The sequence below is a fragment of the Prionailurus bengalensis genome, chromosome A2 (assembly GCF_016509475.1).
Source record: "Prionailurus bengalensis isolate Pbe53 chromosome A2, Fcat_Pben_1.1_paternal_pri, whole genome shotgun sequence".
Classification (NCBI taxonomy): domain Eukaryota; kingdom Metazoa; phylum Chordata; class Mammalia; order Carnivora; family Felidae; genus Prionailurus; species Prionailurus bengalensis.
The window spans coordinates 51593541-51621492 of NC_057348.1; the positions used below are offsets into that span (position 1 = coordinate 51593541).

General features: G+C 46.2%; 1 protein-coding gene across 2 annotated transcripts; it reads left to right on the forward strand.

The window, feature by feature from the left end:
- Positions 1-1964: 1964 nt before the first annotated feature.
- Positions 1965-27840, forward strand: TATDN2 (TatD DNase domain containing 2). Of its 2 annotated transcripts, none has more exons than XR_006298392.1 (8): positions 1965-2524; positions 2637-3068; positions 10224-10718; positions 18021-18899; positions 23233-23360; positions 24893-25076; positions 25271-25368; positions 25493-25604. XR_006298392.1 is itself a non-coding variant. In XM_043588105.1 (8 exons), exons 2-7 carry the CDS (start codon positions 2643-2645, stop codon positions 25631-25633), a joined length of 2253 nt encoding a protein of 750 aa, XP_043444040.1. In that variant the 5' UTR covers positions 1967-2524; positions 2637-2642; the 3' UTR covers positions 25634-25661; positions 25842-27840. The 2 variants fall into 2 exon arrangements, 1 of the variants encoding a protein (XP_043444040.1); XM_043588105.1 differs by lacking the exon at positions 25271-25368 and adding an exon at positions 25842-27840 and having other exon boundaries at positions 1967-2524; positions 25493-25661.
- Positions 27841-27952: the final 112 nt, after the last annotated feature.

The window sequence follows — 27952 nt, forward strand, 5'->3', positions numbered from 1 at the left end:
AGCTTAGAGCCTGGAGCCTGCTTCAGATTCTGTGTCTCCCTCTCTCTCTGCCCCTCCCCCCGCTCATGCTCTCTCTGTCTCTCTGTCTCTCTCTCAAAAATAAATAAACATTAAAAAAAATGGAGAGGTCAATGAACCACTCTGACAATCTGATGAAAGCTACAGACCTTCTCCCCTCAACAGGATGTAAATATGTGCATAGACATTTGTGGATATGAATTCCAGGGGGGGCTCATGGGCACCATGATGTCTTTCTATGGATCCTTAGAGGGAAGGCCTTTTTTCCCCAAGTTAATAAATGTACATGACCAAAAAAATCTAGTACAAACCATTACATGCTAGGAAAAAAGCCTTTTTTCCACTGGGGTTTTAGTCTCTTGCTTCTTGCTTCTTCTCTCTAGAAGTTACCACTGCTGCTGTTTGGGGTATCCTTCCAAAGATGATGAAAATTTTATCTTTTTGCTTAGCGTCATTAATCATTAGATTTCATTAGAAAATTTTCATTCGAAGATCAAAACTGTGAGTTAGACATGGAGTTGGAATTTCTGGCTTCAGTGTAGGTATGTTTTTTCACATCCTTCCTGGCCATTCTTCCTCAACAGTACTTTTGGATTACTTTAGTCTTTTTGCCTGGTATTCCACTCTCAGGATATTTTATAATTTATATAATTAGCTTCCAATGCTGGATGTTGAGGTGGTTTCATTCTTGTTACTACAAAGTGCTCCTTCCAAAGAGGCTGTACCAATTTACACAGAATCAGGTATGGGAATGCATTTCCCCCCATCCTCAGCTACAAAGAATATTATCATGTTTCTTGATCATTGCCGATTAATAGGTGAAAATTTATAATTTTATTCTTATTTTTAAGTGACAAGTGGAGCCATTATTTTCAGATATTAAAGAGCCTTTCGTAATTTGTGTCTGTTTCTTGGTTCCTTTCTGTTTCCTTGGTTCATTTTATTTTATTTTTTTAATTATTATTATTTTTTTAACATTTTATTTATTTTTGAGACAGTGAGAGAGCATGAACAGGGGAGGGTCAGAGAGAGGGAGACACAGAATCCGAAACAGGCTCCAGGCTCTGAGCTGTCAGCCCAGAGCCGACGCGGGGCTCGAACTCACAGACTGCAAGATCATGACCTGAGCCGAAGTCGGCCGCTTAACCGACTGAGCCACCCAGGCGCCCCATTTTATTTTTTTTTTAAGTTTTTAATTCCAGTTACTTAACATCTGTTTCTATTTTAATACTTAATTATTTTATTAAGACAGTTTTTTACATAGTAAGGACATCAGCCCTTTTTTATGTGTTGCATTTTTCTAATATTCTTTTAACTTTGATATTTTTGCCCGGCAGAAATTTTACATTTTAGATTTTTGTATCGACTTTTTTTCCTTGTGGCTCTTAACTTCCAACTCTGCCACTCTCTGGGTGTGTCACTTGGTCTCTGAACCAGTTTCCTGCTCTGCAAATGGGGTCATGATGTTAGTGCGGGTTCGAGGAGAGTATCGGGACCTGAACGCGTCTAGCTAAGGGTTGAAGCGCTGAGCAGCAGGGAGAGACACTGTAGGGTAGGGGTTCGCGGACGCCCCCAGAGCCATGGAACGCTGGCGGGCGGAACTGCGGCCCTCCCTAGCTTCGCGCTCTTCGGGCCCACGTGAGTGGCTCCGCCCCGCCTTGCTTCCGACCAATGCCTCCAAGCCTCCTGACCAACAGGCGAGCTCCGTCTTGCTCGGAGTCCCGCCCCCTAACGATTCGAGCAATGGGCGTCCCCCGTTCGGCGCAGGACCCGCCCCTGCCGCACGCCGGGCCGTGGGCCGCAGGGCTCGTTCCGGGAGGCGGGCGCAGCGGAGGCCGGTGTGGCCGGAGCTCGGGCGGAGGCCGGGCGCGGGCTGCAAGACTGGGGTGGGAGGCAAGCGGGCGGCCGGGGTGGGACGTTCCGGCCGTGGGGGCGGCGGGGGCGGCGTCTGGGCTGCGGCGGCAGGGGTCACCGGGCGAGCCGGAGGCTGTCCCGTGGCGGCCGAGCGCCGCACCGCTGGCTCCTGAGGGGCGGCTCGGGCCCCTAGGGCCCCGGGCTGGTCGGCGGGGCCGCGGGAGCAGGGCGGGCTGCGCGCCGGGTCTGGCCCTGCCCTGCGGCCCGCCCTCGGCATTCCGGGCCTCTGGACCACGCGCCCCCCCCCCAACCCCCTAAAGGCTGAGGGTCTGGTAGCCATGTGTGCACCCTAAAGCGCCTTGTAGTCTTTTGAAGCGCTTCGACATCTCGGAAGTGCTCTGTACTGCAAACTAAATCGAAGCGCTTTGTAATCCCGGAAGCGCTTTGACATTTCCCTAGTAGCGCTGTGCAAACTGAAGCGCTTGGTGATCGCGGAAGCACGTTGTGGGGTTTGGAAACCAAACCGACGCCCTTAGTAAATCTTGGATCGTTTTGACTAAGGCGAAGCGCTTTGGAATCGCGAACAGTAGAAGCCCGTTGGTATCTCCGAAACCTTGAGAACTGTGATGGGCAGTGGAAAGAACGGGGAAAGGTCAGTGAGGCCCCTGGCTCTGACCTGGCTTGCCCTCCTCCAGGGGGCCCTGGGATGGCGGGGGTCTGCGGAGGGGTGGTGTTGGAATCCAGGCCCCCTCTTTACTTCGCAGGTGCCCATGGCGTCGGAGCGGCGCAAGGTCAAGTACCACTGGAGCAGCACTTCGGAAGGGTGTCCCCGCAAGCGCAGCTGCCTCAGGGAGCCCGGTGATGTGGCCCCCTCCAGCCGGTCAGCTCCTAGCTCTGCGTCGCGTTCAGGAGGCACCAGCAGCCCCAAGCGCCTGAAAGCCCAGAAGGAGGACGATGTGGCCTGCACCCCGAGGTTGCCCTGGGGCTCATCCTGCCGCAGAAATTCTTCCTCCTCCTCCTCCTCTTCCTCCTCCTCGTATTCCTCTGGCCCAGGTGTGGGCGGGGCTGCCCCCAAAGGCTGCCTGATTCGGAGCACACGGGGATTCCTTTCATCGTCCAGAGGATCCCCTCTTCGCTCTGCCAACCCCTCTCCGGAAGAAATGGCTTCTCTAGAGGAGGAAGCCTGCAGCCTTAAGGTAGGTGACTGGGAAGGCTTGCAGTCGGTGAAGCCCTTGCACGTGGCTTGAGATATTGGTGGCAGGAAACTAAGAAGGGTCCTGTCTTTAAAGACCTCTGGGGTCTTCCCAGAGGTCTACGCAAACTCCGAACACCCAGCAGTTGGTCGAGGGGGGGAGGGGGCAGGCTAAAGTGCCATAGAGAGGTAGTTTTCAAACTTGGCAGCGCTTCAAAACTATTTGGAAAAGCTTTAAAGTGCTTGTGCCTGTTTCTCATTCTCACTTAATTGGGCTAGGGTGTGGCCTGGGTTTCCAGATTTTTAAATGCTCCTCAAGTAACTGTAATGTGCAGTTTAGGTTGAAGGATTACTGCATTAGAAGGGGCATGGCAAGTTCAAGAGACACCGCTGTGTTTATGTCAGTTGTAAATGTAAGGAATGGTGCCCTTGTAATCTGAACCTTTCTGAGTCACAGAACTGAGAATCAAAATTTGGTTCTTGGGGTGCCTGGGTTGCTCAGCTGGTTGGGAGGCTGACTTCGCCTCAGGTCATGATCTCACAGTCTTTAGCTTGAGCCCCGCATTGGGCTCTGTGCTAACAGCTCAGAGCCTGGAGCTGGCTTGAATTCTTTGTATCCCTCCCTCTCTTCCCTTCCCCCACTCAAAAATAAACATTTAAAAAATTAAAAAAAAAAAAAGAACTTGATTCTTGGTGTGGCTTTTCACCAGAGTTAATGGTTTCTAGCACCTTGGGATTTTGCTTGGTGGGTAGGGTAGCATTTGTTTTGGAGCTTAAATATTTAGTTCCCCATTAGGAACATGCAGGAGGATTTCTCAGAGGAGGTACATTTCATCCACTCCTTCATTTTATATTAACTTAAAAAAAGATGGATAAAATTTTCTCAGCCTTTTGCTTTTGAGAGGGAGGTGGTGGTGGTGAGGGAACGTTGAACATGAGTCTGTGAGAAGTAGAAGCAAATGTAATTCATCTCTCATGGTCTGTTGTTTCCCCGGTGGAGAGGGTGAGTATTAGCTAATGTCACCGGCTCTACCATGAGCTTCATCCACTCTTCCAGTCAGGTTTGGAACAAATATTTATCGAGGGCCTCGATTGTCACAGGCAGTGCTCTAGTTGCTTGAGATTCTCCAGGAACAAAACGGACATCACCGCCCTCTTAAGAGTTTGCATTCTGGTTTTGCAGCTCTGGGCCTTAGAAGGTGAGGAGTTGTGTATGTGGAGGAGTGGAAGAAAAGTCATAGTTGGGTGAGATGAGCTGCTTTCAGATAAAGTGATCTTACAAAAGAAATAAAAGGCAATGAGGAAAGTGGATTGATCTATAAACTTTGGCTCACTGGTTAAATTACATGGAACTGAGAAATTAGGCTGTCGTTGGCTGTTGATCCTGTGGATCTCTTAGGTGAAGTGGGCCGGGTGTTCTCACTGTACACCTCACACGACTCCTGTATGGCATGTGGATTTTTTTGTTTTTGTGATTTCAGATTCTTACGTCTTTGGCATAAGAATACATATTGAATATGATTCAAATGTAAATCAGGTGAATATCAGTCTTGGCCCGTATAATTTAATCTTGCCATTAATCCTTGACATGATTCACTTAATTTGGGCACAGCATAAAATAATGTCAATTGATTAAGTTTTACTTTGGTGACAATTAGAGATAGAATGAAGCCCTTCAAGAGGGGTGGGAATCTTTGGTTGGTCTTTCAGGGGTGCTGTATTCCTGGCTCAGGCTGTCCTGCAGACCAGGAACTAAGATTTGAAGATATAGCCTCTGATCCAGGTGGGTGTAAGTCTATCATGGACCCATCTGTATCTCATTTAGGCCTAAGGGCCTTCTTATGCCAAAAGCAATTTAATGGTTAGCTGTGGAGTCATGAGTAGTCCGGTCCTGTCTCAGAAGTCATGAGGTTAGTGCTTTGCCTTTAGTCCATAAGCTCTTGAGGGTTCCTGAGTACCAAGCACTCTGCTGGATTGTGGAGCCGTGAGATGGCTTCTCAGGAGCACATGTTTTGGGGGGAGGCTTGAGAAGTCACAAGACTGCCTCGCGATGTGGTGTGTGGAGCATATGAGTGAGCCCAGGATGGAGGCTAGCGAGCGAGGTGGGGACAGGTTGCAGCAGGGCTTTAGTAGGCAAGGGAGTTTGGATTTTGTTCTAAGCCATTAGAGAGTTCTATAGAACTCTGTACATGGGGAAGGCAGATTAGCATCTTTGAAAGGTCACTCATGTTCCATGAGGATAGAACATGAGCATGTTGATACTGTTAATCCTAATTCTTCCTCTCTAGCCCTGCTAAGGGTTGTTCCTATAGTGCTTGCTAGTTTGAAAACAAGGTGTGGTACTGGCCTCATCTTGATGAAATACAAAATGCCTTTCTTAGTTTCCTCTCAGTCTGCACCTCTGCCCCTCTTGCTCTGCAGCCACGTCCAGCTTGTTTGTCTAGTAAGTCGTAAGTCCTAAGTCCCATCAGCAAGCACAGCCCAGCGGCACTCACAAAAAAATGGCATGTTCCCCCCTCAGGTCCTTCTAAGGTCCCCTTCCTCTTACTTTCTACCCACTTATCCGCCTGTTCTTCTTCATTTGCTCTGTAAACTTTGGGGTACACCCTTGGCTTTGTGTGTGGGTCCTGCATCATCTGTCTCCTCCCCAGTTTCAGCACTGAAGTCTCAGCCAGGTCACAGGATATTCAGAGGGGAAGATGCTTGCTTGAGTCTTTTCTGGCTGCAATAACAATGCCGCAGACTGGGTAGCTTGTAAACAGTGGAAAATTATTTCTTACTGTTCTGGAGGCTGGAGTCTGAGATCAAGGGGTCAGCATGGTTGCGTGAGGGCCCTTTTCTGGGTTGCAGATTTCTCCTTCTGTCTTCACATGGCAGAGGGGACAGGGAAGCTCTCTTGGGGCCTCTTAGATGAGAGCGCTAATCACATTCATGAGGCCTCCACTTTCATGACCTAATCACTTCCCAAATGACCCACCTAGTACCATGACCTTGAGGTTAGAGTTCACCATAGGAATTTTGGGGGGACCCATTCAGACCATGGCTAGACTAGGCAATTTGGAATCACTAGATGCTTGCTGGCCCAGCCTCTTAATGTTTATTCCTTATTACCTCTATCTAGGACAGTTGTTGGAGAAGTTTTCTCAAATTCTAATGGTGGCTGAAGATCTTCATTTACTCTTAGAGTAAGAGTTAAATTTATCTGTTGTGAGCACCTTCACCTACCTGGTCTTTAGTCTTTAGTATGACCTACCTAAATTTCTACTTTCAACTTAGGGAAGGAAGACTGGAAGGGAAAAAATTGAGCATTTATGATGTGATAGACCTTTATCAAATATGATTTTCAATGTTTGACCCATAAGCTCTCATATAATCTTGAGAGGCTTGTGAAATAGGGAGTAATATCTTTACATGTCAGTTAACAAATATTTACATATCGATTAACAAATGTTTGAGCACCTAGTATGTGTAGGCTCTGGGAAAGGAGGCTCAGAAATGTTAAGTAACTTGACCAAGGCCGTATAGCTTGTATGTGGCGAAGCTGTGCTGTAGTCCCAGATCTGTGGGACTTCAAAGCCTGTGTTCTTTCCAGTGCGGCCCTCTGGAGCACCTGCTGTGTCCTGGCCCAGTGTTAGAATGAGGGATGGAGAGACGAGGAGGGCAAGATCCTCCCCTTGAGGAGCTCTCTGCAGGGTGGCACAGCCCAGACATAGGAAGCCATTGTGTATGTTGGCTCTCGAATGACAGAGCTTTCCTGTGTGATCGTGGTTCCTGCATATTCACCCGGCAGATGTCCAGCGCTCGGGTGGTAGTCCGTGCTAGCGCTTGGAGGTGCGAAGAATAAGGCCGTGGTTGAAGCACTGAAAAGTCATTCATCACTGAGCATTGTGTGGAGTGCTGTAACAGGGGTATTTAAAGTACTGAGAGTCAGAGGGATGAATGACTAACCATAGAGAAAGTCCTCAGGGAAGAGGTGCCCTCGCTTGCATTTGCTCCAGCACCTTTCTTCATTCCCGGGCACTTGGGTGTATGGACAAAGCTGGGAGATGATGCTTGGAAAGAAGCTTGGGGTTGAGCCTGTGAATGGCTTCCGATGTCATGCTCGGGAGGTAGGGATATATTCTGTGGGCAAATGCAGCACGAAGGGTTTTAAGCAGAGGCGTGATGGGGCGCCTGGGTGGCTCAGTCAGTTAAGCGTCCGACTTCAGCTCAAGTCATGATCTCATGGTCCATGAGTTCGAGTCCCGCATCAGGCTCTGTGCTGACAGCTCAGAGCCTGGAGCCTGCTTCAGATTCTGTGTCTCCCTCTCTCTCTGCCCCTCCCCTGCTCGCACTCTGTCTCTCTCCCTCTCAAAAATAAATAAACATAAAGAAAAAATTAAGCAGAGGTGTGAGGTTGCCAGATTTTAGAACTCCTCTGGCGCACTCTAGAGAAAGGATGGGAGGGAGTAGGCAGGAACTGGGTAAGAACTGTTGGCAGTTGTGCAGGTGGGTGAGGACTAGGGCTGGAACAGCTTCTCCACTGAGTCTTTGCCCCACCTTCAGAGATGGATAATTCACCAAGCCATGCTGCCGGGAAAAATGAAATCTCTCCTTTAAGGAGCCAGGTTGTTGGCCTTTTCTCTTGAACTTTCTACCTAATCTTTACCTTTATAGCCTCCTATTCTGAAAGTCTTCAGTAACCTGGATCCATTTCGGGTCCTCACGGCCTTTGACATCTTGGCCTTTGCTGCTGTTTCTCAATTTTCATATTTTTGCCATTCTCCTTTGGTTTCCAGGATATTAGGGGGTACTTGAGTTTGCCTCCTAGTTCTGCCACTTACAAGGCATATGGCAGTTTCCCTCTCTGTACAAGAGGGATGACAGCTGTGGCATCTCTGAATTGTAAGTCACAAGGTAACACAAGGTATGTTATTTGAATTCTAACACTTTTTTCTCCCACAAGGATAGTCCTGGTCTTCTTTACCACGATGGGCAAAATGGTGGTCCATAAGCTGAATGCGGCCTGCTGGGTCCTCAAAGTACCCCAAATTTTGGAAATTGCACATTAAAAATATATGCCTCCTGTCCAGACCTCTGCCTTGAACCGGGGACTTGAGGGACCTTCTTCTCCTTCCCTACTTTCTACTCCCTTTTCCTGTGTTATTTTTCTCTCTGGCACTTTTCACTCTCTAACATATATATTGCCTTTATTCTGGTTTTCCCTTTGCTCACCAACTAGAATGTAAGGTGCAGTAAGCAGGTGTTTTGGTATGCTTTATTGAATGCTAAACCCCCAGATCCAGAAGTGTGCCTGCTAGCATATAGTAAGTGCTCAACAAAAAATTGCTCACTGGATGAAAAAATGAGTTAAATTTGAGATTTCTTGTTTTACTTGGAAAACCAGAATCTTTAACTCTGGATCTGTACTAACAAGCGGTGGCAATTGGTTTGAGATGAGGAGCTGTGACCCATCAGACAGTACAGGGGCTCCTCTGTTTGCTGTCGACCTTGTCTTTCCGTGCTGTCCTACACCTGCCCTGGGCCAGGGGTTGGAGGGCGAGGAGAGGGGTAGCTCATGGCCCAGGGAGAGGTAGAGAAGTCAAAGAAGGGATTTGGAGCCTTCCAGGATGAATAGTAGTTTGTGAAATGTGAAATGAATACTAAGGCAAGGGTATTCCAAGCAAAGGAGATTAGATTTGCCTATAAAGGTATATAAGAGGGTGTGACGGGGATGCTGGAGGCTGGCAGGTGGTTGGTGGTAGAGATGAGGGTGGTGGAGAAGCAGGCTGGGAAGTTGTGGCTGTGCCCTGTAAGGCAAGCCCAGGGAACCTCCAAGTTCATTTTTAACATTTGTTAGATTTTCTCAAATAAGGAAAGGTACCAAAAAAATGGTTTATAATCTCCTTTCCCAGATAATCCCCGAGACAATTAAAAAAAAAATGTTTACCATGTTAGAAAATTCAGAGGTTCAAAATGAAAGTAAAAACCACCTTTCCCGTCCATTTCGTCAAAGCTAGTAGATGCCAACAATTTGAGTACTGCTAGTAAAAAAAATAGCATGCCATGTTAGTGCCTAGATTTATATATTTCAAAAGCCTTAAAAAAAACAGACAACAACCAAAGATGATATGTGCTTCCTGGAAAGAGTTCAAATATGAGAGGTGTGTAAAATAAGAGGGTAAGCCTCTTTATGTAACCACTCGCTTCCTGATGGACAGTAGAGAAAAAGTATCAGCGACCTTAGTGTGGAGTTCTCTCTCTGTCTATATATTTGAGAGGAATTTAATGCAAATGAATTAGAACAAGTTGTAGGGACTATAGAAGGCCTTGGGATAATGGTCAATCTAGGTCCTGGCTGGGAAGGTTTGGACTTCATTGCTTTTGAGATGATTCTAGAGGAAGATGTGTTGAGTGTTCTTACCCCAGGCTGGGATTAGACTGGATGCATTTCACAGTAAATGAACATTGAGAACAAATAGTGTAGCTCCTGGAATGAGTGAGTGCTGAGGGGAAGGAAAGAAGGGACTGAGACTTGACCTGTGTCTCTGAGGAGATTTGAGGTCGGGGGTAGTTATAGTCTCTGGACTGACCCTGGTGCATTCTCTGGGAGACGAGACACCTCCCAGCACCAAGGTTTTGATTTGGGGGAAGGAGTTTGCAGAGAATTTCAATAAGGCTTGCACCCTGCCCTCAGGACTTGGGAGATTGGAGTCTATTGCTCCCTGGGTCCTTAGGTCTCTTGGACTCTTAGATGTGGGATTGGGTTAATTGACCCTTTTATTGCTGAAATTTTGGGGTTCTCTTTTGTGTATGTGTGTTCTGAAGTGTTTGGTGGTAGTCCTTGGCCTTAAGGAACTTACATTCTAGTGTTTTTGGACTGTTTATCTCTCGGTTCATTCCTGCCCCCTACAGTATGAGCGTATGATCTAATGAGCGGTAGAAAGTGAATAGTAAGAAATGGCAACAATTCAGGCCCTTTTACAGTGGTACTTCTCAATAGGTTGGGATGGAAACCACCTCCAGGAGAGAATCTTTGTCTTAGCCACTGTCACTTTGCCTATGATTGGTGCAGCCACCACTGATTTATGATTTGCTGAGTCCTTGCTATATGAAATCACCCTTGGGACAACCCTTTCATGATCTGTGATTTTTTTTTTTTTTTTTTTTCCCCTTCCAGGTTGATTCGAAAGATAGTTCTCGTAACTCCACAAACTCTGAATTTGCAGCGGAAGCTGAGGGTCAGAATGACACAATTGAGGAACCAAACAAGGTCCAGAAAAGGAAGAGGGATAGGTTTCGAGACCAAGGCTCTACAATGATCTACCTGAAGGCTATCCAGGGCATCTTGGGAAAGTCGATGCCAAAAAGGAAGGGAGAGGCTTCCACTAGGGCCACACCAAACACAAGGGAGCGTCCCAGCCGTGGAGAAGGGCCAGCCAGGAGTGCCACTGTGTCTCCTCCTCAGAAAGGGAAAGAGTCAGCCCCAGAGGTAAGAGCAGAGGAGGAAAAGGCTGTGCTGGAGAGGACCAGCTTCTGTGACAGGAGAGTGGTGATAGACCCTCAGGAGAAACCCAGCGAGGAGACACCTGGTGACCGAAGGACAGTCATTGACAAGCATTCTCCACCTCTGGAGTTTTTGGATGACTCTGACTCTCATTTAGAAAGCCAGAAGGTGAGTTGAGCTTACACCAAGCATTAGGTTTTTAGTTCTCTTGATTTTATGTTATTTGGCCTTTGTAGTTTGATCCTAGGTGTTGTGTTCTTCGTTAAAAGCAGCACTTGACTTACCCAGGATTCCAGGACAAACTGATGATTCTCTTCTAAAATACTTCCAGAGTTTCTAAGAAGTCTCAATACAGTGCTGAGTTTTCTTTCTTTAAGATTTTATTTTTAAGTAATCGCTGCACCAAACTTGGGGCTCAAACTCACAACCCTGAGAGCAGGAGTTGTATGCTCCACCAACTGAGCCAGCTAGGCACCCCCCAACCTTTTTTTTTTTTTTTTAAATGTAGACTTTATGTTTGTTAGGATGTGTGTGCCTGCCCTAACAAAATGGATAATGGCTTAAAGAAAATAGAAACTTGGCTTCAGAAGAATGGCTTCGTAGTTTCAGGGACACTGGTGCCCTCTGTCTTGATGCCCTGCTCCCTCAGCTCAGTTTCCGTCTGTGATCTGAGTTGGCTACTCTGAAGGGACCCTGAGTACATTACATTGACATTCTAGCCAGTAGGAAGGGGAGAAGAGCAGAGGACTCCTTCTCTTTTAAGAACTTGGCTCAGAAGTTGTCCACATCATTTCTGCTTTTATCTATTGACACGAATCTAGAATCCTGGCCAATGCCTAGCTGCAAGAGACTCTGGAAAATTAACTTTCATCTGGGAGATTTACACCCAGATCACCTTTATTGCTCTTGAAGGAAAGAATGGTATTGGAGGGACACTAGCAATTTTTAACACAGTTTATAATTGGGGGGAAAAGCATTCCACTGTTGTACCCATCTCTACTTATCCTTTACTTACGTCTCGAGTAGCAGCTCCTTGAATCTCTTTAACTCTTTCTTCTAGTATCTCCATATTTCTCAGTGATCTTGCACTGTGTATTGATTTTCTAGTTGTAGACATCTATGGATGTGCTATGCAGAAGACGAGAATTTAGTTTGCTGCGCTAACTTTGGCACCACCACACCCATGAACCTGTTACCTCTTCTTGCAGCTCCCTGTGTTGTTGTCATACTATTTCTGGCTAAATCTATTGAAGATTTGTTATTCCCATATTCCTAGCCCGAATCATCTAATATACTCTGATTACATTTTTTGTTTTGTTTTATTGTTTATTTTTGAGAGAGGCAGAGTGTGAGCGGGGGAGGGGCGGAGAGAGAGGGAAACAGAGAATCTGAAGCAGGTTTCCGACTCTGAGCTATCAGCACAGAGCCCGATGCAGGGCTTGAACCCATAAACCGTGAGATCATGACCTGAGCCACCCGGGCGCCCCTGATTACATTCTTATAAAAAGTTTATCTTCCTTTGAGAGCATCACTGCCTTGTTTTTTCCCTTTAGTTTTCTTCATACCTGTCACTAATTCATCCCCAAACTGCTAGTGCCATAAAATTCTCCTCAATATTGTCAAAATAAGTAATCTCAGTTTTCTTCTTCCCTGTACTTGCCTTAGTTGTTGCCTTAGAATTCCCCCTTTTCCTGTTTCCTTTCATTTCTGCTTTCTTTGTGAGTAATTAAGGTAGGTGTATATAATACTTACTGCCCGCCCCCCCCCCCCCCCATTTTTGACATACTTCATGTCTTGGTTTTTTAAAAATTTTTAAATGTTTATTGTTGAGAGAGAGAGAGACAGAGCGACAGAGCATGAGCAGGGAAGGGCAGAGAGAGAGGGAGACACAGAATCCAAAGCAGACTCCAGGCTCTGAGCTGTCAGCATAGAGCCCAATGTGGGGCTCAAACTCAGGAGCCATGAGATCATGACCTGAGCTGAAGTTGGACACTTAACCGACTGAGCCACTCAGGCGCCCCTGACATACTTAATTTCTAGGAACACTAGTTTAATGTTTTGAGTATTCCTTTTTTAGAGCATCCTATTATTGTTTGAGATTATCATGCCTTGTCTCTTTGAGAATATTATAGGTTTGTTTTGAGTTTTCTTCTGCTTTCTGCACTACTTTTTCACTGAGTTTCCTTCTCATTTTTTTCCAAGTATTTTGGTTTCTATCTTTTGTGGTAGAGCTCTCCTGGGATGTGTTGGCTGTCTGTTCATATTTAAAGATGGAGCTTTCAAAAGCTGATTGGAAGTCCTAAGTGCTGGCTTCAACATAGAGTGATGACATTGGGTAATTTTGTGGGGGTCCCAACTGGATCTGTGGCTTGCTGTTCACAGGCTGCTCAGTGTCCCCCAGGGGGAATGCTCTATTCCTCCACCTAGGAGATATACATCTGGCTGCTGCTGTTCTGGGAGTCAGGGTTCGGGAGGTACCTGGGTTGTCAACTGTCTAACGTGCGATGGTCCCTCACCCTTGATTGTGTGTCCATTGTCCCTGATTATTCCATAATCTCCTTGGCTCAACTTTTCCAAGTATGAACCTTAGTCTTTTGCTGGGTGGAGAAAGGGCAGACCCACCTGCACAGGATGAGAGGAGGGATCTGGGGACCTAACATCACAGATTCCAACTCATTCTCCTGTTTTCATCTCCAGCTTTACCTTCATTTTCAGAGGTTGAATGCTTCCAACTGAGTCTTTTGGGGGTCCTGTACTGTGGCTCACCCTGGGTTTTTCTCACTGCAGGCTTAGGTTTTGGCTGTCTCTGATCTGCTTATCTGATAACTGTTCATCTGTCTGCTTTCTAGCGGCTGATTTTTGTGTAATTAGCTTTGCCGTTTATTCTATATGCTTTCTCTTTGTAGGTTTATGTCTTTTCAAGTCATTTCCTATAATTTTCAAAGGGTTTTTTGGCAGGAAGGACAAAAACCACATGTGCTATATTTAACTGGAAATCTCACGAACAATATGTTTTATAACCTACTTTTTCTACTAACTATATAATGGCTGCGTTTCCTGTCTAATGTTGATCATGATCTTGTTGGGCCACCTGAAATTCCTTTGTACGGATGAACTTTCCAAACTTACCCAGACTTCTATTTGTCAGGCAGGACATTTAGATTGTCTTTGTTAAGTATGCATTTGGAGGAGGCATGAAATGGTAGGTAAGCACTGAGTGTTGGGATCAGGTAATAAGGGGTCATACCTTGGCCACCTGAACTGTGATCATGAGAAAGCCGCTTAACCTCTTTGAGCCCCAGTTTCATCTGTGTAAAAGTCACAGTTCTTGAAATCTTATCATGGTTAAACAAAAGGATCAGCAGACTTATTTTGTAAAGGGTCAGGTCATATCTTAGGTGTTGTGAACTATGTGGCCTGCATTGGAACTATTCAGTTTTGCTGTAGAAGCATGAAAACAGAGACGGTATTTAAGTGCACAGGCCTGACTGTTCAGTAAAACTTTGTTTACACCAACAGGGAGTGCATTGGATTTGGCTTATGGGTCACAGTTTGCTGAACTGATAAATGAAAACGCTTTGCTCAGTGACTATATAGTAGGACCTCAGTAAATGTAACTTTAAATTTTACCATATTTGTGTGAACCTAAGGCAATCTCCAATATAGGTAACCTTCCATTTTCTTAAGAAAACGCAAAAACCTTTTCTTGGCCAACTTGACTAAGCCTTTCAGGAACTTAGATTACATAATCATAAGTCTGTTTATGGTATGTATTTGTAATTACACTTGCATTTTCAAATTCATGTGTTTTCCCCACTCTGCTATTTTTCCCACTCACTCATTTCATTAAATTTTATTGAACCTTTGCACATGTCCTTGACATGGTCTTTGCTGTCACTGGAGTTACTTTTTGAGTCAAGTAGTGTGATTTCCTGAACTTCCCTGATAATAAGAATGGAAAATCTGACTCAGGAGGTCTGAGATGGGCATTGATGTTTGTTTGTTTGTTTGTTTTAATGTTTTTATTTATTTTTTTTGGGGGGGGAGGGTCAGATAGAAGGGAGACAGAGAATCTGAAGCAGGCTCCAGGCTATGAGCTCTCCTCACAAAGCCTGATGCAGGGCTTGAACTCGTGAACTGAGAGATCATGACCTGAGCCAAAGTCAGATGCTTAACCGACTGAGCCACCCAGGTGCTCCTCAAGTATTTTCCCAATGTCTCTTTATGTGCAATCATTTACCATATTGCTTTTTAAGAGTGATAATTAAAAAAAATTTTTTTTAATGTTTATTTCTGAGAGAGAGAGACAGAGTGTAAGCGGGGGAGGGACAGAGAGAGAGGGAGACACAAAATCTGAAGCAGGCTCCAGCCTCTGAGTTGTCAGCACAGAGCCCGATGCGGGGCTCGAACTCACAGACAGCAAGATCATGACCTGAGCTGAAGTCGGAGGCCCAAACGACTGAGCCACCCAGGTGTCCCAAGAGTGATATTTAAAAAACAAAAAGTGCGGGGCCCCTGGGTGGCTCAGTTGGTTGAGTGACCGACTTCGGCTCAGGTCATGATCTCACAGTTTGTGAGTCCGAGCCCCGCGTCGGGCTCCATGCTGACAGCTTGGAGCCTGGAGCCTGCTTCAAATTCTGTGTCTCCCCCTCTGTCTGCCCCTTCCCTGCTCATGCTCCGTGTGTCTCTCTCTCAATAATAAGTAAACGTTAAAAAATTAAAAAAAAGTGCTCTTTAAAAGGTTTGTTGAAAATGACGTTGGGCAAACTGTGAGGTCATATCCTCCAGAAATGATTATTAAATCTGGTACATCTCTTTGCTTAACCCCACCCCTCTATTTTTAAGAAATGAATTTAGGGAACCTTCCTATAAGCATCCAACATTAGCTTGGTTGAGGTCTGTTTGGGGTCATTTGTCCTCCTCACATAAAAGAATGTACATCTTGCAATACAGGAGACTTTGTAAGAACTAGCATATAAAATGCCCCCTTTCTGAGGGGTCATCTTCGGGGATAAAACCTTACCTTCTGTTCAGGTGCTTTTTGTAATTTTAATCAGATTAGTTATTTAAAGAAATGGCAGAATAACTTTAAAGAGCTGGATTGCAAAGATGTTAATTGCATCTGAGAATGGTTTTAACTTTCAAGTGCACATATACAAAAGTAATGATTCTAGTGTGTCTTAGTGGAAAAAAGAAAAAAAAAAAAAAAAAAACTTGTCCAGCTCTAGCAAGACTGCAAGTTTTTATTGTCTACGTTGGTGGAAATTTCCACCATAAGTAAGATGGTTTTTGAAGGATTATTCTCCCTTAGAGATTAATTTGTAGAAAACTTTTTTTTTTTTTTAAGTAAACTCTGTGTCCAATGTGGAGCTTGAACTTGCAACCCTGACATCAAGAGTCACACACTCCACTGACTGAGCCAGTCAGACGCCCCTGAAAAACCTTTTATGGGAAATTTCAAGCATATTCAAAGTAAATAGATTAGTGTAACAAATCACCCAGTTGCCTGTCACCCACCTTCAGGAGTTCAGATTAAATGTTAAATGTGCTGCAGTTTAGGTGATCTTGTATCTTAGAAAATATATTTTTTTAAAAAGATTTTTCTTTTTAATGTTTATTTTTGAGAGAGAGAGAGAGACAGAGACAGAGACAGAGCATGAGCGGGGGAGGGGCGGAGAGAAAGGAAGACACAGAATCTGAAGCAGGCTCCAGGCTCTGAACTGACAGCACAGAGCCTGATGCAGGGCTCGAATTTACGAACAGTGAGATTGTAACCTGAGTGGAAGCCAGACACTTAACTGACTGAGCAATCCAGGCACTCCTAGAAAAGGTTCTTGTTTGGATATTTCTGTTACTCAGGAAAGGAGTAGCAAAAAGAAAATCTAAAGTGGGAAAGTATCCTATGGGAAGTTTATAATTCATTAACATTTTTGTGACCAATAAAATGTGACCATTTTGTTTCCTTTTGGAGTGTGGGTAGAGGTATGGAAGATTAGTATCCGCAGTAGAAACAAAAAAAGATTTCTTTTCCATTTTAAGGAGGTAATCAATTTATTCATCAGGCTTCTTTAGAATAAATTTTTTGTTATGTGATTTGTATTTGCTTATACAAGTATTTTTAGGAAAACACTTTGTAAAGTGTGTTTTGCTGCTCAAGCTGACTGGTCCTGGAGCGTATAGATGGCTTTGTTAACTAAAAGAAACTAGGAATAGTCTTTTTGGCATGAGTTGAGATCTATGTGTTTACTGTATTTCTCAAACCTGATTTGTATAAAAGTGACATGGAGAATTAAATACGGATTCTTTGGGACCCTGTTGAATTAAAATATCTTAGGGTGGGGTAGCCTTAAAAAGCCCCCAGTTGGTTCCAATTTGAAGCTAAGTTCAGGAACCATTGCCCCATTTATTCTACAGATTAATTCATCAAATGTTTGTGAGCACGGTATGCTAGGCACTGTTGTAAGTGTTTGGAAGATATGAGTGAAGAAACCAAAAATTCATGACCTTCGGGGCTTCTGTTTTAGGCAAAGCTAAATTGATATAATGTAATGTGATCCACTTAACCATTGCCATGTAGTGGCTGAAACTAAATGTTTTACTTTGCTCTCAGTTTTGTGAGTGAGGAATTCAGAAAGGTCCGGACAAGGCAGGTCTTGCTTGGGGGTGGAGGTGGTGGTCTGTCATGTGCTTCTGATGCAGTTCTTGGGAGGCCTGCATTCCGAAAGTTCATCAGGGCTGGACGGGCAAGGTGCTTGCTCATGTGGCTGGCAGTTGATGCTGGCACCTACATGGGACCTCTCTAGCATATGGTCTCGGTGTTCTGGCCTCTTCTATGGTGGCTGGCTTCCCTGGGAGGAGCAAGCTGTCAGAACAGAGGGGAAGCTGTAAGGCTGTTCTGACCTAGCCTTGGAAGTTGTCCAGTGTCCCTCCTGCTGTGCTCTCCTGAGTGTTCTCCTGTGAGTCACTAGGTTGCCTTAGGTTTGAGGGGAAGGGAGGGGTCACAAACCCCACCTCTCGATGGGGAGTAGTGTTAAAAGCATTTGCAGACACATCTTAAACCCACCTTGACTGTGCGGTTTGCATTTGGAATGTATTGGAGACACGTTAGAGATGAGACCTACTGGGTGCTGCTTTTCTCTAAAATCCCCAGCACACCAGGTGTTCTAGAGAGCAGATTTTCTCCAAAGGGATCATTCAGAAAGGGAGTGCAGGAATAGCATCCCCTTTAGGGATGGTATTCTAAGACTGTGGTCACAGTTGTTTTCCTGAACCTGATATGACTGGTTATAGCTGTAACCTGGCTCACATTCTGGAAATTACAAGGAAACCAGGGAGAAAGTAAGCCAATGCAAAGCCTTCACTGTGGCCAGAAAGACAAGCCAGAGTTTATGTTCTGCTGATGACAGAGGGTGAGAGGCTGTCTTCATTCACACAGGAGGGCTCACCCGTTGTTTGTTTTCTTTTCTGCAGCCTAAAGAAAGGGAGGTGGTGATAGAGCGCACCTCTTCAGGAAGTGACTGGTCTGATGTAGACGAAGTCTCCACAGTCCGATTCTCTCAGGAGGAGCCCGGCTCGCTGAAACCCTCCACAGTTCCAGAGCCTTCTGCCTTCCCCACTGACTATGTCATGTACCCGGCTCATTTGTATAGTAGTCCGTGGTGTGACTACGCCAGCTATTGGACCAGCAGCCCCAAGCCTTGCGGCTACCCCTCTGTGGGCGCCGGCAGTGACACGCTGCAGGCAGGGCGGAGCAACCGGGGCCTCCTGAGTGATTGTCCCCCTAACTCTGCAGCGACTTCCCAGAATACTTCCAGAGACCAGGAGGCAACAGAGGAAGGCACATCCCAGAACTCCCGTTCATTTCATTTCTCCAGAAGCTCGGAAGAAGAGGTGAAGGAGAAAAGAGCACTCCAGGAGGAGATGGCACCACGTCCCTGCGGAGGCCACGCATCCGGCTCCCTGCCAAGGAGCCATCGGGGGTCAGGCCTAGAAGAGGGTTTCATCGATACCCACTGTCACCTGGACATGCTGTATTCCAAGTTGTCTTTCAAAGGGTCCTTTACCAAGTTCAGAAAAATTTATAGCAGCTCCTTCCCTAAGGAGTTTCAGGGCTGCATCTCTGACTTCTGTGATCCTCGGACACTGACTGATTGCCTGTGGGAGGAGCTCTTGAAAGAGGATCTGGTTTGGGGGGCCTTTGGCTGTCATCCTCATTTTGCACGTTACTACAGTGAGAGTCAAGAAAGAAATCTTTTGCAAGCCTTAAGGCACCCCAAGGCTGTGGCATTTGGGGAAATGGGCTTGGATTACTCATATAAGTGCACCACGCCTGTCCCAGAACAGCACAAGGTAATGAGGGTCTCTTTAGTTTGCTCACAGTTTTATTTCCTCTGTCAGTTGTTGAAACCCAACAGTAAAGCTTTCTCTGCTCTCGTATCTAGAGAATTCAGAGCCCCTAAAAATGTGATGGCTCTTGTCCAGACCCTCAAGATGTTACTTGTCACATGATTCACCAACTATTTCTTTACACTTGATTGTGTAGGAGAGGGGGATAGGTACTCTGTGACATCTTGTGGCATGATATATATATATGGCAGGACATTTGTTACTCGTTTTGGGAGGCAACCAATTTTGTTCCAACTATATTTTTAATCTGATTCTAAAGTTAAGTATGTTAGTAGCAGAATATTTTGAAAATATAAAAACATGTAAAGAGAATTTCCCATTCTGCCAGAGATGATGACTATTACCCATCTTAGTGCTTGCCCCTGTCCAAGTATTTTTTTGAGCACAGACATTTGCCAGAGGAAGGGTGGTTCGAGTATTTCAGTGGAAGTTTCAGATTTGGGAAGGAGCAGGACAAGAGGAAAGACCCTCCCACGTTGTCACTGCTCACACTGCCAGGTTGCATTTGTTGTAGAATTTGTTGTGTGCTGTCTTCGTGCTGATGATGCCTGGTAGGCTGGGTCTGCATGCCCAGTACATTCCAGGCCTTGGCGAGAGGGCTCGTGGATGCCAGCCTGGGCAGAGTTTAGCAAGCCAGCTTTCCCTTTAGCACTGTCCCCTGCCCGGCTCGGTCAACCTCTGCCATGCACTGATACTGTGCCCCATTGATACTTGCATCTGTGGTTAACGGTGTGAGTTAAGAGAGGGAATCTTGTAGAGCCAGAGGTTTCTTAGTTTTCCCTTAACCAAAGAGAAAGTTTAGAGAAGGTGTGGTACTCTTCTGCTGAAGGACTCCAGACCTTTATACACCTTTAGGAGAGAGATTCCAATTTGAATACGGTTGTCCATGGCAACCAACGTGCGTGCAAGGCTTAAGAGTTAATTTACATAAGAAACGATTTCAGATGCTCACATGCTCCCAAAGGATCTCTTTAAAATGAGTTTTCTAGGACCTGCTAAGGTTACTAAATTTGGAACAGGGTGATTTTGACTTGATCTATTTTCAGACAGGTGGGATTTTATTTGTGCAAATGTTTTCAATTTTTTACTTTAGTGAGTTTCTAGTGTAAATAGTGTTTGTGTTCAGAATTAGGTTTGTCTTACACAAACCTCTTGCGTGTCCACAGTTCTTCTCGCTAATACTAGAAAGCTTGCAGTTCCTGGCTTGTGGCAGTCATAAACTAGTCCAAAGTGAATGGAAGAATAGCTAAATCTGAAGACATAGAAAACAGATTTTTAAGAAAGTGAGGAATATTTAATATTCAGCTTTCCTGGTTTGTTTCCCTGGCTCAATGCAGGTGTGGTATGGAAAGAGGAACAATTGAGAAATGTGTGCACTAAGGCAACTGGAAGGAAGAAGAGTATTGTGTTTAATTGTGTAGCTGGGGTTGATTGAATGCCTACTATGTGCCAAGAAACGTACTAAGTATTTCACAGTAACTTTTCCCTTTATTAAGTTATTATGGTAACGGGGCACCTGCGTAGCTCAGTTGGTTGAGTGTCCACCTTCAGCTCAGGTCATGATCTCACGGTTCATGAGTTTGAGCCCAGTGTTGGGCTCTGTGCTGACAACTCAGGGCCTGGAGCCTGCTTTGGATTCTGTGTCTCCCTCTCTCTGCCTCTCTCCTGCTCATGCTGTGTCTCTCTGTCTCTCAAAAATAAATAAACATTAAAAAAAAAAGTTACTATGGTATCAGATCTGCATGTTGAGGCCCATAGGGCGTGCCGTGCAACAGACATCTTGAAGGTGTAGCAGAGGGTGATAAAATCCTGTGGATATCATCTGGCTTGGTGAGAGGGGACTCATGACTGGAAAATGGCGATTCAGAGGAAACACATAGCTGGCAGCGGGAGGGGAAGATAAAATATTTCTGTAGAACACTGACGACCACCAGGCTGGACGGAGGAAGTGGATGCCTTGTTCTTGATGTAAATCTACACTCAGGCACCAAAGTGAGAAGTGGTGGGACCTAACAGCTACAATAGGTAGATGTCTGCACGGAGTTGGATTTACCTAAAAGCAGAGTGATTGACAAGTTCTTGATGAATATTTTACCTTATGAAGGGAAGAAGATAAGCTGATGGAAGAAACCGTATCTGGCTAAGTGATAGGGTGCCAGCTCTGGTTGGTTATTAGAGCTTGGTTTCTGTTACCTAGTATTTTCTGGAAGGATTGGGAAACAGAGGAAAGCAAAAGAATTGGGGGAAAATTCAATAGTTACCCTGCTACTCAGAGTGAACCACTGTTAACTTTTTCCTTGCTTATCTGTGTGTTCGTAGATTTAACTGCCTATTTGACTCCTAACAGTTAGTTCCTGGATAGTTCAGGTATGAGTTGCACACATCAGCTAGCATGACTATCAGAATCTCTTGGTATCTGGTTTCAAAAGACAGAGGGAGTGGACTGGCCTTCCCTACCTGGGCTGTCTGATCCAGGCGGTTTTTGCCTCTAGTTGTGTTTGACTGAAATTAATTACTGGGGAATTGAGTATGCAAGAGCTGCCTGGACCACCCCTAGGAGAGACTGATTGACTCAGGAATTCCTGGAAATAATGGATCCGTGGGAGAACCAGAGCTCGTACAGGCAGAAGAAGAGTAATTATGCTGGGTCAGTAGCTTCCCCCCGCTTGATTCCCTACTGGTGTTTGTCAGCTGGATTCCTGGTGATGACAAATGCTCTAGGTAGCTCCAACCCAGCCACAGGGTCCTGTCTTCTAACACGTCTTCTCCCATCTGCCTGTTTTTGAAATTTGGATGTTTTACAAAATGTTGTATTTTTAGTATTATTGTCCCTTGTAGAATTGCAAGGAACAAATGGCATGTCTAATAAGAACCTGTCATAGAATCATATGTCCATGCTTTTTAAAAAAAGTTAGGAAACAAAAATTAGCTTTGAATATTTTTTCCACTTCTGAAAAGGTTCTGGTTTCAAATATATTTTGAAAAAAAATAGGCTTTTTATAACAGCTTTGTAGTATTCTATCCTAAGGCTATAGTTTGCCCTTATGAACAATTTTTTAGAAGCAGGAATTAAGCCTTGGAAATTGAATCTCTTGTGACCTCCAGCTTCTGGAGGGACCCAAGGAGGGCAGCTGTGTTGGGGAGGGGATCCAGCAAGCTGTAGATACAGGGCTAGACCGTCTTTGAAGACTCTACCAAGCATTCTAAGATTTTGGTGTCTGTGGTCATTTTCCTTTTGTTGAAAACACAGGTTAAACAAGAATGACATCAGAATTGGTATTGGTTCACTGTCACTGTTAGAAGAGGAAGCCCAAGCGTTGGACTTGAAGATGTCATTCTCAAGTGAATATTACAGGACTCAAATTACCAATAGTAGTTTTTTGATGTTAAAAATGCAAACATGAATTCTGTTCCACTGTTAAAAAAAAAAGCTCATGGAAACATTGTTTTAGATGAGGTTATTTGTTTATAATGAATTAATACTCGTGTTCTTCTAAAGCTGAACTTGCTAGAGGAAAGGATAAGTTCTAGCCCCTTTTTTATTTAAATTCTTAACAATATGTGTATTTTACTAGTGATTTAAAAGTGGCTAGAGTTTGTTGTTGTTTTTTAAAGGTTAAAAAAATGAAAGGTAGTGTATCAGTAGGTATTCACCTAGAAGGATATCTGATTTTGGTTGAGTAAAGAAAGTGAGTTGGAGAAAATAGGTAGTTTATTCTTTCAAATACTTGAGCACCTTTTGAGATCCACACATTGTGCGTGTGTGTATGCACGTACAACTTTGGAACTTGCGTGGAAGGGGATTACCTCTTGGGGGTAGGCGTAGAGATGGGTACGGTGAGGGAAAGGACATTTAACTTGATGTCCCTGAGCCCTGCCCTGCCCCTGCAACCCCACATAAGCATTGCATGGTGGTTGCTCTGTGGAGTGCCAGGGTTCAGATGTGGATTGTGGTGCTCCAGCTTCCAGCTGCGGATCCCTTGCCCTCTCTTGGAACCACCTCTTCTTCAACTGCATGACAGGCCAACAACAGTACCTTACCTTAGGGTGCTTGCGAGAATCACAGGAATACACCTAAAGAGTATTTAGGAATACACCTAAAGAGCTCTGAGCTCTACCTGTGAGTCAGCACCCAGTAAGCGTTAGCTGTTATTATAATACATTATGTAGTCTGCAGAATTGGGGACGATGGAGGTGCTCACTGCTCTGGGTGTTGTGGAGGTAACAGGCTTCTGGAGTGGCTCTGACCCACAGGTGTCCCTGTGCCTTCTCCCAGGTGTTTGAGAGACAGCTGCAGCTGGCCGTATCTCTGAAGAAGCCCTTGGTGATCCACTGCCGAGAAGCTGACGAAGATCTGCTGAACATCATGAAAAAATTTGTGCCCTCAGACTACAAGATCCATAGGTTAGAAGGCTGGAGCTTTGGTGGGCAAATGAGAGGAACACTTCTTTCTGTGTAGGATATTAGTTGGAAAAAGGAAAACTCACTGAGGAGAGGATGATCCTATCAGGTCTTTGTGACATAGTATCCCTTCTAAAGATGAAGTATTAGATTCAGTCATGTGAGATTTCTGATATTTGACCATTTTTCACTTACATAATGGCAATTTCATATGGTTTGAACTAATATCCTAAATCACCTCTGAGCAACAAAGGGGCTTTCGTGACCCCGGTCCCTGGTGGCAGGCTACAGTGGAGCCTGAGCTCTCAGAGATGAAGGCCCTACATCTGGGGAGAGATCACTGTGTTGTCCAGTGACTTAGCAAATAGAGATCATTCCAGGGCACCAAAAAAGAAATTCTTTCCTTTTTTGAATTTGAAAGTTCATTTTCTAGCCATTGAATTTCACTGTGCATTTAATCTGAATTGTATCTAGGGGCTCAGTGTGGTAAACTCTTGATCTCCTACCTGGGAGATCAATGCCTACCTGTCCTAGGCATTTGGCTTGGGGTCCCTGGGAGCAGCTGTGGAGGCTGGCAAGTGACTTCCGCAGAGAGTAGGGCTGAGTCGCGCATAAGGTGCTGTGGGAGCCAGAAGAGGGGCTGTTAGCTTAGCTTTGCTAGAAAGGGGCCAGGAGGTAATGCCTGGGCTGGCTCTTTCAAGATGGGTGAGATGGGTTAACTGAAAAAATGGAGCCTAGAACCCAAACCAGGTGTTGACAGGCAGCAGAAGGCAGTGGATTATCAGGCTAGACCGCCGCCTTTCAGGTGCCCAAGTGGAGAGGGCGACCTCTCTGATTGTTGTAGCACACACCAGAGATGAGGCACCGTCCCTCAGCCCTTTTGGGTGGGTTGGTTGGCTTCTCATGGCTTTGTTTGGGGATGGCTTTGAAGGAAGTCTAATGGGGGACAGATAAACCAGGGCCAAGACGGCTCAATGAGGTGTTGTGGCTGGAGGAAGCCCTGAATTTTCTGACTGGTTAACAATATAACAGTGCCTTAAGAACATGAATGGATAACACATTCAGAGAAAATTGACCTATAGTCCCACTCTCTGATATCTTCATTTTTTTGTTTGCTTCCAGTTCATTTGGCTGCAGAGACATAGTTTTTTACCTATTGTAACTGTAATCTTGGAGGGGCCGCAGGTTTTAAGTCTGTTTCTCTTCTCGTGTTACAAGCGCACCCTGTCCCTATATTGCTGCTGGATATTCCCTGTGGTGGCCACTTCGAGTGGCTGCGTGGGATTGGGCGCAGTGATGGGCTAACTGCTGAGCTTTGATCGCTGAGAGTCACCGTGGGTCTTACCTTGTTGGAACCATGGTGTTCCCATCTGGCTACTGTGGAGTCCTCTTGGATGAAATCTTTGTGTTTCTGGGAATTTGTCCACACAAAATCATTTGAAAGGGCCACTGTGTCTTGGGGGCAGTTGGGGGCTGTTGCAAAGGGGGCTGTGAGAGGGGCCCTGATCTGGAAACCCTCCCCTCCCCTCCACCAGGCACTGCTTCACTGGCAGCTACCCAGTCATCGAGCCTCTGCTGAAGCACTTCCCCAACATGTCTGTGGGCTTCACAGCAGTCCTGACTTACTCCTCGGCCTGGGAGGCCCGGGAAGCTCTGAAGCAGATCCCGCTGGAGAGAATCATTGTGGAAACGGATGCTCCCTACTTCCTGCCCCGACAGGTAGGGGTGGGTCATCAGGCTGAGTTGAGGCGGGGATGGGGGGAGGGGGGTGGTCACCTTTGCAAGGTTGGCAGGCCCAGAGCCCTAGTGACTTCCAGGTTTCATCCTTGGCTGTGTAGATGTCTCCTTGTTGTTCTCTGCAGAACCAAAAGTCTAGGGGGCTGAGAAGCTGAAGGGTAACCACTCTCTTCCAGGCAGTGCAAAGCCCTACCCTGTAGAGGGTAGTCCAAGGAAGCGTGGGACCCTGCTCACCCAGAGCCCCCCATGACTAGGACTCTCCCTGCACCTGCAGGTAAAGGGGTCTCTACAGGGCAGCCCCAAAGAGGTCCTTGCTGGGGAAGGGACGGGGAGGGGGATCTGTGTAATGACTGTGCACAGAAGGCACAGTGATGTTCTGAATGCTTGATGTCTTCCAGGTTCCCAAAAGCCTCTGCCAGTATGCCCACCCAGGCCTGGCCTTGCATACGGTCCGAGAGATTGCGAGGGTCAAAGATCAGCCGCTCTCCCACACCTTGGCCATCCTGCGTGAGAACACCAGCCGCCTCTACAATCTTTAAGCAGAGAGGGTGCAGTCAGGAGAAAAAGGTCAGACTAGAAAAGGTCATCAAGATCACGTTACATGTTTTTTAAAAATCAGGACAAAAATTGGTTTCTCTGCATCTTCTTACTGGAGAGAATGTAGAACATAGGGTGAGCATTTAGCCTGATCTGTCTTGAGTGAACTTGGTTTGGGACCTTCTTCCTTTTCTCTCCCCACCCCTCCAGGACAACCAGTGGCCTGACAGAAGATGGGCTGGTTTGCTCTCTGCCTGTATGTCCCAGGTCAGGGATGTGTCTGAAGAGAGCCCCTTGGAACGGAGGAAACCAGGACAGGATGTTTGCCTCGAAGCCCCGTCCTAAAGCTCTACTTCTGGCTCGGGGGTGGGGTGGGGAGCAGCGTGGAGCAAGGCGCGGGTAGGGTCTACCTCCCGGGGCAGTCAGTGACGCAGGAAGGGGCTGAGAGGAGGGCGCAGTGAGTTCGCCACTCCAAGTCCTGGTGCTCTGCAGCCTGCGACTTTGAGCAGTCTTCACAGGCCCTCTCCTACTCGTCTGAGCACCTGTGTGTGTGTAACTCCGCTCCTGGGTCTCCGATCTAAAGATGAACTCCCAAGTGGGAAACCTCCTCTGGGGGACGTTAACTGGAGCCTTGTCTTGGAGGTTTATGGTCCTTCAACCGAGAAGTCCTCCCCTTCTTTCCCTGGATAATGCTTCGGTTCGGCTGTCCCAGCTGCTGCCTCAGTTCTGCTTCAGCATGAGTGGAAGACCTTGGCTGCTTGTCTCACTGGTTCTTCTGCCATCGGTCTGGAGGGGCGGGGGACGCTCACTGTCCGGGGGAAGTCCTGGCCAATGGGGATCTGGACAGACTGGGGGACTCCAGGAGGAGGCCTTTGGGAGGAAGAGGACCCCTGAGAAGGTGTTTCTGCTTACCGATGCCCCCAGGGCTACGGCTCGGTTGTGTTCATCGGGTAAGGGTTCAGTTTGCAGCAGATGCGACCTGCTAGTCTGCTGTTGGGACGTCCCACCTGCCTGTTGCTCCATTTTTGCCCCATTCTCCTGGAACACTGGACCAAGAATACTTCTGTTTCATCCCATGTAACAGCCCCTTATGTGCCCCACCCGGGTTGAGAGGTAAACCAGTTTAATTCTTCAGAACTCTGTTGGGGCTGCTCAGCCATGGTGTTGCTTGTGCCGCACATGATCTTAGCCAAAAGGCCGAGAAGCGATGGTGTTGCTTATGCCGAACAAACAGGCCTGGTGTCTCTGCCTTTCAGTCCCCTCCCAGGGCTCTCTCTCCCTTGCCTTTGCCTCATCTGTGTCCTTTCTCCCATGTTGGAAGTGAGCGCCTCTCCTTTGACTTTTGAGAGGCTGGGTCGTCAGGTTCTAAGCTGTGCTCTGCTCCCTGCCTGGTATATCTGTTACAGGCCCTGGAAGGTTCTAATGGTTGAGGGTTAAGTGTGAGGACACCTGCACTTTGTCCAAAAGGATCCTTTACCCCGATCTCCCACAGTGAGATGGGACACCTTCAGTCCCTTGTCTGTTTCTTGGAGGCCGGTAGCTTAATTCGTGAAATCCATCACTTAATGCTGGATTTCTCTAGGGGTTTTTGGAAGGTGCATTTGAGCCTCGTAAGCTGAAAGGGAATGGACTTAACGTTTCATAGCTGGTGTTTCTGTCTTGGCCTGGTGCACGTGTCACTGGCCTGGGAAGCAGGCCTTGATTCACTGTTGGCCTTCCATGGCTCAGTTGCGTGGCATTGTCTGTGCCTCCAGTTTGCCAACGCGGGGAATCGGGGGCTTGCTCTCCCGCTTGGAGGACTAAGTATTTCAGAGCGCTCTGTTGTCCCGCAAGTGAACTGCAGCCTGTACACCTCCTTTACAACAAGCCCTGTCAGTCAATACTCACTGCGCTGGAAGCGGAGTGGTCCTGTGCTAGAGGGCTAAAAGTGATGACTAAGTGGATGTCTCTGAGCCTGTGCAGTCTCCCTGCCAAGGTAAAGCACAAGGTGCTATGTACTCTCATCTCTAGGATTTAAGATGATCATTTCTATGCTGTTACACAGTGGAACATGACTTGTGTGGGTGGTGAAAGCTGGTGGGCATTGTTTTTGACTTGATGGCTGACTTGATTGTTTTTGCTGTGCTGCCGGAATGCCTCTGTATGTCCCCCCACCCCCTGCCCCTTTTGGCCATCTCTTTCTGAAAATAAAGTGATGGGTCTTTAGCCAGCTCCCGTGCCCTCTGTGGTTGGTTACACTTCTCAGAGTGATAACAATCAAGTTGTTGGCCAGCCTTGTAACCTGAGAATCCAAAGTTGGGGAGAAATTCCCAGGTATACAT